The sequence below is a fragment of the Myotis daubentonii genome, chromosome 1, assembly GCF_963259705.1.
Source record: "Myotis daubentonii chromosome 1, mMyoDau2.1, whole genome shotgun sequence".
Taxonomy (NCBI): domain Eukaryota; kingdom Metazoa; phylum Chordata; class Mammalia; order Chiroptera; family Vespertilionidae; genus Myotis; species Myotis daubentonii.
The window spans coordinates 78,172,663-78,183,565 of NC_081840.1; the positions used below are offsets into that span (position 1 = coordinate 78,172,663).

Sequence of the window (10,903 nt, forward strand, 5' to 3'; positions counted from 1 at the left end):
CAGCAACGCCGGTGGTTGTAGTGGGATTTAACTCCTTCTGCAGCGCATGCGCCGAAACCACAGACACAAACAAGGAGCGGGTGGGGGAAGAAGGAAGGAGCTTAAGACACTCCGGGAGAGTAGCGCGCACCCTCCCATTTTGGGCTCGCGCCGCTGCCGTTAAGGCGGGAACCGGCGCTATCTCAATTTCAATGCGAGCCTCGCCAACCACCGTGCGCGCGGCTCCGGAGGTTCGCGCTGGCGGCCTGAGCGAGCTCGCGCCGAGCCCGGACACTGCGCCTGCGCCGCGGCAGAGACTCGTCTCTACCGGGTCCGCTCCCCTCCGACACCCCGGCAAAGCCGTCTCCTCACCCCTTTGAGCCGCTTGACCAGGGCACTCTTCTGCCCACTCTTGGCTAGGCCTCGTTGTTCCAGTGCGGCCTTCAGGTCGGTCACCCGTAGCGCCTGAAGAGGCTTCCCGTCCAGAGTCACCTCCTCCAGATCCGCCATCTTGCGTGAGGTACTCGGGTCCGTCCCGACGGCTTCGGGCATCTTCGGTAATTTCCGCCAACGCCCTTCGAACGTACCGATCTGACCCCGCCCACTGCCGTAGTCAACCCCTCGATTACCACTCAGAACTCTCCGGGTTCCTCCGGAACTGCTCGGGTGTTTCCGTCTCCACATCGGCACCAATCGGTTCTCTCCATCCTCCTAGATGCTTCCCCCCTCCCTCGCCCTGCTTTTAGAACTCGGTTATCTCCGTTTCACCGAGGCTTTGAATCGAATCTATTCGGAAGCCCTCGACTTTGGCATAACCATGATCGGAGTCATTCGGCTCTCTTCGGACCTAAAGCTGAGGCGCTGAGGTGCTTGGGTGTTTGGAGCTGGTCCGGGACCGGAAGTGCGTGGGCTGCCTGGCTGGCCTTGCTTAGGGTTTTCAGGAAACATGGAAGCGGTGGCGATAGTTGGAGCCTAAGTACTCTGATGGTCTCTCGGTGCCCTGTGAGAGGAAAGGGGAGGTAAGCGGGGTAGAAGCCCCTCCCTGGGCTGGGTGAGACTCGGTGTTTGCGGGTCACCCTCGTAGGGCAAGTCTCCCGCTCTTCTACGGAAACAGTTGCCGCCTCCCATCCTATTAAATCCCCACCACTCGCATCTAAGGCTACGTTGTTCTTTCATACTTCGAAATTCCAGGCTTGGTGGCCTCCAAAGTGGGCAGCACCGTGTCTTCGGACTCAGATTGAACTAATTCATGATCACTGAACTTGCGTTTGCCATGGAAGCCATGTCTCAAGACTTGGGAAAAGTTCTCCCTTTCCCGGGAAACGAGATTAAAGTTCCTTTCTGAGGAATTGCTTCCTGTTAAGGCCGCTGAAAAAAGACAGCCTTTCTCAGGACTGTTTTGGTACTGAACTGATGTTATTGCTTGGGGGTTCCTTTCTTTCTCACCGCAAATAATCCAATTTGCAGTAGAAGAAATGCAAACAGTAAAATAGCTCATATACAATAGTAGTTTAAGGTTTTCATTGTTGGAGATTCAATTATGGGCCTTGGAAACTATTCATGTAGGCTGATCTAGTTGCATTAGTGATGCAAATCAGTGTCAGGGCATCAATAGGTATTATATTAACTTTTTAAAATTTGATTTTAGAGAGAAGAAGGGAGAGAAAGAGAAACAGAAACATCGATCGGTTGCTTCCCAAACGTGTTCTGACCAGGGATTGAACTTGTAACCTGTGTGGTGACCAGGAATCGAATCTGCCATGGGAGGATGCTACAACCAACTGAGCCACCTCCCCTGGGCTCAATAGGTATTATATTAAACATTAAGGACAAATTTTCAAAGACATGAATTGTCATCTACAGCAGTGTAGTAACACTGTTCAATCCTTAAGCCACCAAACCAATTAGACTTTTTTCAGCCTTATATAAACAGGTTATTCTCTTGTTTATCTTACTCTTTTATCTTATTTTGGGCCAGGCGCCCATCACTTATTCTGCTTTTTAATTTTTTCCTGGTGCTTTACAGAAAGTATAAGGAAGTAATGGATGTTATGAAGTTCTTGGCATATTTTAGAAGTTATATGCATATTGCAAAGGAGGTGTGTGTGTGTGTGTGTGTGTGTGTGTGTGTGTATTAGTGCCCCATGTGCACGGATTTGTGCACATTTAAAAGAAATTAATTAGAAGCTGTCTGGTGGGGTGGGACGGGCTGAACACGCCCTGGAGCCAACCTCCCTCGGTCCCTCCCCAGCTGGCCACACCTAGGGCAGCACCTGGACTCGAAGGGCATCTGTGGAGTGAGCGGGGTCCCTCTGGCAGGTGGAGTCTCTTGGCCCAAGGGGTCCCAGAATTGCAAGAAGGCAGTTCTCAGGTGACACTCCCAGAATCAGGCTCTCTCCTCTCTGGTTCCAGGGTGCATAACCCCAGAACTGCCACTGCCAAGTGACCACAGCTCGGCAGCTCCTGAGTTGAGCATCTGCCCCCTGGTGGTCAGTGCATGTCATACCTAGTGGCCAGTCGTATGGTCGCTTAGCCCTTTATATAAATAGATAAATGTTATATAATGTTTTTTTCCCCTTCACTGTTGATGTTGCTGGAATGATTAGTATCTAGATCCTCCCTGACCAGCTGCATGTACTTGATTAAAAAATGGGTTCCTTTTTTTCACTTAGGGAAGATGTGATAGACCAACATTAATAATTGTTTTTTTACCTTTACTCAGTCTGAAACATAGGAATAGGCAGGAGAAAATGAGCAAGAAATGTATTGGAGAAGCTGGAATTATTGAGGGTCAAGGAACAGCAGGGAAGGAGGAAGAGAAGAAAAAACAAAAGAGAGGTGGAAGGGGTCAAACAAAACCAAAAGGCACCTACACATAACTCAAAGTTACCATAGCCACAATTCCCAGAGCAAAGAAGATGTATGTAACAAGAGTATTTGGCCCTGCAACTTTTGAAATTGATCTTAAAGAAGCACAAATATCTTTTTTTCCTTCAAAAATTCTCCTGTGGTGCCAAAGTAACAAGAGGATGAAATCATCATTCAAGGAGACTTTACAGATGACATAATTAATGTCATTCAGGAAAAATGGCCAGATGTTGGTCATGATAGCATCAAACATCTTGGAGAAGTGAAGAAGTGATTTTTAATTATCTAAACTGAGAGTTGATATGGCCAAAGGGAAAGAGGTTTTTTTGAGAAAATATATGTTTATCCTACAGTAAAACTGTAAACTACCCTCACCCTTGGCATTTTCACAGTTCTGTACAAATCTGTTTTGTTTTTTTTCATTGCTATAGTCTAATAAATGGGAGACATGCTTATGCATGAAATAGAATTTAGTCCAAAAATTTTGGTCACTTGCCCAGCCAGTGTGGCTCAGTGGTTGAGCATTGACCTATGAATCAAGAGGTCATGGTTTGATTCCCGGTCAGGGCATATGCCTGGATTGCAAGTTCAATCTCTCTTCCTCTCTGAAATAAAAAATATATATGTTTAAAAAAATTTTTTTGGCCCTAGCCAGTTTGGCTCAGTGGATAGGTCGGCATGCGGACTGAAGGGTCCCAGGTTCGATTCCGGTCAAGGGCATGTACCTTGGTTGCGGGCACATCCCCAGTAGGGGGTGTGCAGGAGGCAGCTGATCGATGTTTCTCTCTCATCGATGTTTCTAACTTTCTATCTCTCCCTTCCTCCCTGTAAAAAATCAATAAAATATATTTAAAAAAAAATTGTTTTTGGTCATTTGAAAAAGTGTTGGTTATTTTTAGATTATAAGGACTATGGAGGGAAACAGTGGTTAGGGAGGGTAATAGGTTTGAAAAAGAGAGGAAGGTTGGCAAATATAAAATGAAGTTATTCTCGGAAAATTTCTCTAAAGTCGTTGGATAACAACTGAAATAAAGGACCCTGTTTCCTGGTAAATTGAATTGGTGAAAAGTATTTTTTTAAAAAATATATTTTTACTGATTTCAGAGAGAAAAGGAGCGGGAGAGATAGAAACATCAATGGTGAGAGAGAATCACTGATTGGCTGCCTCCTGCACCCCCCATACTGGGGATTGAGCCCGCAACCTGGGCATGTGCCCTGACCAGGAATCAAACCATAACTTCCTGATTCATAGGTCGATGCTCAACCATTGAGCTATGCCGGCCAGGCAAAGTAATTTTCTTCTAAATGCTGATGGGATGTGATAAAATTCCTTGTTGTTGGGAAGTTATATTTTGGTTGATCTCTCTGAAGAGTATATAACTGCTTTTATGTTTCAGGATGCCACTGGAATCATCATCTTCGATGCAGCTATCCTTCTCTTCTCTCTTACCCTCAGTGCCAGGCAATTCTATTAACTCTTCCCTTCCCCCAATGTCTTACATCACTTCCCAGGAAATGAAGTGTATTCTTCACTGGTTTGCCAGTTGGTCAGGTCCCCAGCGTGAACGTTTCTTACAAGACCTGGTAACTAAAGCAGTGCCAGGAAAATTACAGCCATTGCTAGAAGGTCTGGAGCAGCTTAGTGTGTCTGGAGCCAACCGACCACCTTGTATCTTTGAGTGCCAACTACGTCTTTGGGATCAGTGGTTTCGAGGTTGGGCTGAGGAGGAGCGCAATGAATTTGTCAGGCAGCTGGAGGTCAGTGAGCCAGACTTCGTGGCAAAGTTTTACCAAGCAGTGGCTGCTACAGCTGGTAAAGACTGATAGGCATTAAAGTCAGAGAAGACAACCATAGTTGATGGAGCCAAAGCCACAACTCTACAATGAGAACTTCAGATGTGCCACTTAAAGGTCTGGGGATGGTATCCTGATTCACTGACTGAGCTTGCTGACTAGTACAGGCCTGGTTATTTCAATGTTTACGGCACATCCGCTGGACTACTAGTGTAAATGTGTTCCATCTAAGCAAATCCAGAGTAGCAGTCTGCCTCTAGCTTACTTCTTTCCAGGAGATGTCAAACCCTCAAGAATTTAATGGCTTCTTTTGCAACTATAACCAAAAGGCACCTACACATAACTCAAGCTTACTGCTGGCCCATGGGGATATAAAGTAGAACCTTCCTACTCCAGAAGCAGGAGAGAAGAGCAATAAAAGGTCACGTTTTTATGTTTAGCTGGATTCAGATGTCTGGTTTCACCTCCCTTAGCAGATTCAGGCATAATTATGTGACATCCTAACCACTAGCTTTTCCTGTGATGATTTAGAAAAAATTATGGAAAAATCAGAAGAGGGAGATAATTATTCCTTCCTCCACACTGATGTGTGTTTGAATCCAAATAGTAATGACTTTTTCCAAAAGCATATGTGATATCCTTGGAGCTGTTAGAAGATATTCTGTAAGTTTGCTCTATAACAATATGAAAAAAAAAAGTGACATTCTTTAGAGGTTGAAGGGTTTATTTTTTTGTATCAAAATAAAGAATGAATCTTTGGAATCATAAGTCTACCTGTTTTTTCATTGCAAACCCAGTATGAAAAGAGGCATTCTGAGAAAAGTAGAACTTAAGTGTAGCTAGCAGATTGACTCCCATCCAGTTGTCTTCCAAGAAATAATCTGTCCTGCCCCCATCATGCTCTGGGTGACATCACACCTCCCTTATTCCTCCAAATGAGCCCCTTGGGCTTTGGAGCTCTGATGAATGGTAAGGGGCAGATGGTCCCACCTGAAGAGTAGCTCGTTTCTGATAGGCCACGGTTCCCAGTGCACCCACCAGGATAAGCAGCATTAGGCAGAGCACTACTGACAAACCTAGGTGGGTCATGGAGGAATTATGACCCGAGGTAACCAGGAACCTAGGAACAAAAGTAATATTTGGCTTGGAATAATGCCTAGGCTTAGGAGGCGAAGGGCTTTACCTTTATTATACATAGAGCTCATAAAACCCCGCTTTATGCAAACAGTAAACTAAACAGAAAATAAGAGTGACTACAGAACCTGAAAATAGTATCCAAGTCTTCAGCGTCTTAGATTGTTGGAAGGAGACTTAACTTGACAGGGAAGTGGCTTAAGGGGGAGGTTGGCTAAACTAGTGTTTAGGTAGTTAGACCTGGTGCCTGGATCGTGCTTAAAAAAAGAAGGGGTGGTAGGATCCCTATGTCCTAGAGATGGGGGAACTCCACTATCATGATGGGAGGGGTGTCCTATAATGATAGGCCGGAGATAATCATGTCAGGGATCCTTATTTCCTGAAATAACCCTGTATAAACTCATGTATACACATGAGTAGGTGCTTAATAAATACAATTTCAAACATCTGGACTAGGAATTGGAAAAAAAAAATCTACATGCAATGTTATCTTACTTGCTGTATTCTGTGGTAAAGTTGGCTCCTCCATAATATACTTCTAGAGGCTTCTTCTGGAGAGTCAGGGTCAGGGCCCTGTGCAGCATACCAACCGAAGGCCCTTGGCAACCAGGGGGCTTCCACATATGTACAGTGAACACCAGACTAGTGGTAATTGAAGGGCTGTGGAAATAGCACCTAAATAGACATTTGGATCTATTAATGGAGCGATAGTCCCTGGAAGGCCATATCTCATGAAACATGCATGCTTAGGAGTGGGATGAACAGAAAATCTCCAGAAGACAATTGTGAAGTAAAGGACTTAAGCATTCTCTATGGCCCATCATAAAAAGCCTCAGTCTGAATTGTCCCTTTTTACCTTCTAGCGCCTCCTCTGCTCACCAGAGACTGCAGGATTGCTTCAGTCAACTCTTGTCCTTCTTCCTTCCCTAGGGAATGGCCTGGGGGCCCAGCTAATCCGAAAGACAGCCTGAATAACAGGTCTTGGGTTGAAAGACTCATAGATGGGGAAGTAACAACATCTGTATCTTCATTAGTCTGACACAGCCGACCCCGGGGACAGAAGAGAAGACCATAGTACCCAGGTATCTACAAGGAAACATGTAGCAGGTTATAGTCAGTTACTTGCTCAAGTCCTCCTAAGAAAATGTACGGTCTAGATCAGAGTCTTGGGCTCAGAGGTTACTTGGTAAAAACTGAACAGAAAATAGTTTGGTTAGGACCACTGTACAAACATTTCCAAATTTCTTTTAGCCAGTGTGCTACAGCTTTTTCACCTATGACACCCACCTGAATAGCCTTTCCTGGAGGGCATGAAACCCAGGGGGATCCCTCCAACTGCACCTTGTAGGCTCCCCTCTCTGTGCATTGATGTAAGTAGCAGTGGCCAGTGAGTTCCTCTTCCTTCAGGTGTGGGATCTGAGAGGGATGTCTGACCTTGTCCCCAGGGAGCAGTTGTGATGTGAGGTTGGAAAGGAAGCAACGACTCTGGGAATGGTAGATCTCCCCATGGGGATTCTCTGCCCCAGGTGGGAATCCATTTTCCTTTTTCCAGCATTCACTCTGAAGAGCAGGGCAGAAGACAGAATAGTGTTTGTCTCGATGCCTTTGAAGTTGACTCCTCTCTTTGTCCATTCAGTTTCACTGTTTTCTAATCTACTCACCCGGTTGGCCAAGGGCTTGTACATGCGGCAGCCTTCCAGCACAGGGTCTGAAGAGCAGCTTCCCTTGTCCAAGTGCAGGTAGTGGCAGCCCAGCCCACTGTACAGGAGGAATGGTAGCGTGACACTCGGATCACTGACAGCTGCACAGCCCCTCAACCACTCAACACACATACCTGCCAGTACAAAAGAAGTCTGAGGAGCCACTCCCACATGTGGTCACCAGGCCAAATTCCAGGCCAGATCCTTTTTGAGAGATAGGGAGAAAGAACATTCAAAACAAATGAAGCCCCAAACATTCCTCCAGTGCTAGCTATGCTTACAGCCTCCATTACATCTTAGGAGCAGATATTCTTTCCAGCTTCTCTCACTTCCCCCAAGCTGACTTCGGTCATGTGTGCCCTCTGTAATGCTCCGGTATTTCTCACCATGGCCCCACAACAGCTCCTCGGCAGCACTGTGGTTGACTTGGTACCAGCCTGAGTCTTTGAAAGCAGCAAGAGTGATTGGGTCTAGTCGAGTGCGCTGGGCACCATCGAAGATAGCCGTCATTATAGAGCCTTGGAGTAGTCGGGCCTCCCAGTGTGAAGACAAAGGGCCCTAGTGGAGGAGTTAGCTGGTTGCTACCTGGCTACTCCCTCTTCCTTCCATCACCCCAAGGTGTTCTTATTCTCACCTCTTCTTCCAAGGGGGCACCCAGTGAAACCCCTAGCACTCCCAAGTGTTTGGCCAGGCTGTGGCTAACAGTTGGGGTGGTGAGAAGTAGCTGTCCCCACTCATCTCGCCTTGTCACCTGTTGCCTTGTAGAACAGTTCTCTCCAACTGAGTACAGAAAGGGGAGAAGGCAATATGAGGAAAGGTGAGGTGGAATTGGAAGGAAGAAGTTCATGAGATAGTAGTGATTCCTTGTAGTTGACATTGTGGGAAGGCCTCTTCCTCATTCCTCTCATTTACCGCTGGGTCCTGAGGGGCAATCCCGCCACTTCTTGAAGAGTTGTCCAGAGAAACCCAGGGCATGGAGCAATTCATGTAGTGTTGCCTAAGGACAAATGACAGCAGAGAGAGGGAACTGGATTTGCAACAGGATTAGCCAGCCACTCTATAGCCCCTCTGCCCCATCACTTAGAACTTGAGACACCTTTTATTGAGATAATGAAAGGGTCCTTGGAGCTTGGGAATGAGGAAGCTAATGGAAACTTGCCTTGGGTGGGGAGGTGGAGGAGAAAAGGAAGAGAAGAGAAGGGAAAGGAACAGAAAGGAAGAAAAAGAAAGGAAGGGAAGGGAAGGGAAGGGAAGGGAAGGGAAGGGAAGGGAAGGGAAGGGAAGGGAAAGGTATGGGCAGGTGTGCTCTGGGGAGGGAGAGAGCCTATTCCATCCTTAATAGGTTCTTCCACTTCATGGGAAGCTGAGTGACCTGCCCCACCTCACCCAACCTGTCACTATACAGCAGTCACCATGACGATGTCACTATGGTTGAGGCTGGGGCTGGTGAGATGTTGGGCACAGTAGATAATGGTACCAGCAAGGGGCCTGTCTTCTGAGTCCAGTTGGCAGCAGGCAGCATAGGCAATGATAGAGGGCTGTGGGTGGATGAATCAGGACAATGTATGGGCAGAAAGGGGAGAAGTGGGGTAACATAGAAAAAATCTTCCTGAAAATGGAGGTTCAGTGTTACCAAGGGATGGTTTAAACTTTAGAGGGTTTTTAACCATCACCTAAACTTCATCAGCATGTCCAAAGTTACGCCAAATAAGCACAATTTAATAAAAACTGCTTTTATGCTCCTTGCCCCTCGTTTAAGATTAAGAGAGGCAGAGTAGGGAAAAGGGATTTGATTTGAACCTCACCTCTCGGTGGCACTTGGAAGTGTGGGCAACCCGCACATACAGGAGAAAATCGGTATTTTGGACCCCAGGCCCATCTGGCTGGATCAGTTGCGGGGGACCCTGCTCTGGCCACAAAGCATAACCACGGAGATGGGCATCAGGGATCTGGCAGGGAGTGAAATGTGACATCTAAATTAGCAGATGGGCTGGAAGATATGACAATAGGAAACTGGGTACTAGGAGTGAGGGGCAAAGAGTTTCTATGTCCAGTGTGTCTTAGTGTCATCTAGGCGGCTGGTTAGAATGAGGAATTCTACCATCACCCACCCTACCCCAAATCTCTGATTTAATAAATTGCCAGGGGGACACGGGGCTCAGGAACCTGTATTGCTAGGGAGCACATTAAGTAATTCTGATGCTGTTGGTCTTGGAGAGATCTAAGCAGGCTCTAGATCAGCCGTGGGCAAACTACGGCCCGCAGCCGGATCCAGCCCGTTTGAAATGAATAAAACTAAAAAAAAAAAAAAAAAAGTCCGCACCCTTTTATGTAATGATGTTTACTTCGAATTTATATTAGTTCACACAAACACTCCATCCATGCTTTTGTTCCGGCCCTCCGGTCCAGTTTAAGAACCCACTGTGGCCCTCGAGTCAAAAAGTTTGCCCACGGCTGCTCTAGATCTTCAGATCTCCAAAGCTGAGAATGTAATCTCACCTTTGCACCCAGGCAACTTTCTCCTTTGTACCCTGGGTTCAAGAGGCTGCATCTGCAAAGAATGAATATCTGTAGGTAAGCTGGAGACATTTCTGGGTGCCCTGAAGAGGCATTGTATACATTCACAATGACATGAACTCACCTGTGGTAGTTTGGAGTATCTGGGTCTCCCCAGACAGCATGGCAGTACTGTGCAGGGTCTCGGCTCAAAAGCAGGGGTCCTTGCACCGGAGGCACTAAACAAGATGAAAGGTCCATTTCACCTCAGTATCTTGGAGTTCCAGTCCTCTTCTGTGGTGGTTTTCTGCCTCAGCTCCCTCTGTTCCTCAGTCTTCCCTGACTCCTGTTCATCCACTCACCTGCTAGGACACCCTGGAGTCGCTGAGCAGCCTCTCTCACTGCGGCCAGGGCTCGGGATTCCCCACCCATCCCATCTCCCTCAGGATCCCAAGCTCCACCTGACACAGGGTCTCTTATATGGCAGGTTTGGATTCGGAGGGGCTGAGGATCACGAGAGCCAGGGAAGGTGAGAGGGGAAGAGCGGATGTTCGAGGGAAGTTGGGAGGAAGGTGGCCTGAGAAGGCTCACAGACTTCTGTGTCTCGTCATGTAGACACCTGCGTGTGGCAGCCCCCAGCAGCAGCAGCAGCAGCAGCATCTTCTGTCGTGTCTTCCAGAGCCTGCCCTGAGGCTCTCTTCCTGCCCCTTCTTCCCTGCCTCACTGACTTCTGGCTTTCCTTTCTTTACCATCTCTCTGCATATCTCCTCCCACCACTTTTGCTTATTTTTTCAAGATTTGAGTGTTGTTGGCTAAATCTACAATTCCTGCCAGGAGGTCGGATGTGAATCACAAGAGCCAAAGTTGTCTCTTCCCAGAGGTGCCAGAGGTGGAGAGCTGGGTGAGGGGCAGTGTTATTCCCAAGGCCTGGC

At 47.2% G+C, this 10,903-nt stretch overlaps 3 protein-coding genes across 13 annotated transcripts in view; 1 reads left to right on the forward strand and 2 right to left on the reverse strand.

Moving 5' to 3' along the window:
• The window catches only part of ACIN1 (apoptotic chromatin condensation inducer 1), a 35,485-nt gene extending 34,807 nt beyond the window's left edge, over positions 1-678 (reverse strand). For all 7 annotated transcript variants that reach the window (XM_059707866.1, XM_059707883.1, XM_059707857.1 and 4 more), the window contains exon 1: positions 352-678. In XM_059707866.1, the coding sequence (XP_059563849.1) occupies positions 352-663 (312 nt within the window). In that variant the 5' untranslated portion in view covers positions 664-678. The remainder of the gene's footprint in view (positions 1-351) is intronic.
• On the forward strand, positions 401-5,409 carry C1H14orf119 (chromosome 1 C14orf119 homolog). Of its 5 annotated transcripts, none has more exons than XM_059707942.1 (3): positions 816-998; positions 2,392-2,468; positions 4,245-5,409. In XM_059707942.1, the coding sequence occupies exon 3, from the start codon at positions 4,246-4,248 to the stop codon at positions 4,669-4,671; it is 426 nt and encodes a 141-aa protein (XP_059563925.1). In that variant the 5' UTR covers positions 816-998; positions 2,392-2,468; position 4,245; the 3' UTR covers positions 4,672-5,409. The 5 variants fall into 5 exon arrangements, with proteins under 5 accessions (XP_059563916.1, XP_059563925.1, XP_059563907.1 ...); XM_059707924.1 differs by lacking the exon at positions 2,392-2,468 and adding an exon at positions 2,702-2,899; XM_059707933.1 differs by lacking the exons at positions 816-998; positions 2,392-2,468 and adding an exon at positions 401-536.
• A 144-nt stretch (positions 5,410-5,553) lies between these two features.
• Positions 5,554-10,631, reverse strand: CIROP (ciliated left-right organizer metallopeptidase). Its single transcript, XM_059680401.1, has 14 exons — positions 10,334-10,631; positions 10,117-10,210; positions 9,975-10,026; positions 9,281-9,424; positions 8,888-9,013; positions 8,388-8,472; positions 8,110-8,255; positions 7,862-8,033; positions 7,610-7,679; positions 7,437-7,533; positions 7,063-7,335; positions 6,632-6,861; positions 6,271-6,450; positions 5,554-5,761 (listed from the first exon to the last, which is right to left on the reverse strand). Exons 1-14 carry the CDS (start codon positions 10,629-10,631, stop codon positions 5,554-5,556), a joined length of 2,175 nt encoding a protein of 724 aa, XP_059536384.1.
• Between the last annotated feature and the right edge of the window lie 272 nt (positions 10,632-10,903).

What these genes read in the sequence shown, in the direction of transcription:
- C1H14orf119 (XM_059707961.1), top strand. Translation starts at nt 964, where the DNA reads ATGGTCTCTCGGTGCCCTGTGAGAGGAAAGGGGAG. An exon ending in CCTGTGAGAGGAAAGGGGAG is followed by an intron (nt 999 to 4,244) that starts GTAAGCGGGGTA and finishes TTTATGTTTCAG; the next exon opens with GATGCCACTGGAATCATCAT.
- CIROP (XM_059680401.1), bottom strand. Translation starts at nt 10,631, where the DNA reads ATGCTGCTGCTGCTGCTGCTGCTGGGGGCTGCCACACGCAGGTGTCTA. An exon ending in GTGCCCCCTTGGAAGAAGAG is followed by an intron (nt 8,034 to 8,109) that starts GTGAGAATAAGA and finishes CTCCTCCACTAG; the next exon opens with GGCCCTTTGTCTTCACACTG. An exon ending in AGCAGAGGAGGCGCTAGAAG is followed by an intron (nt 6,451 to 6,631) that starts GTAAAAAGGGAC and finishes ATGTCTATTTAG; the next exon opens with GTGCTATTTCCACAGCCCTT.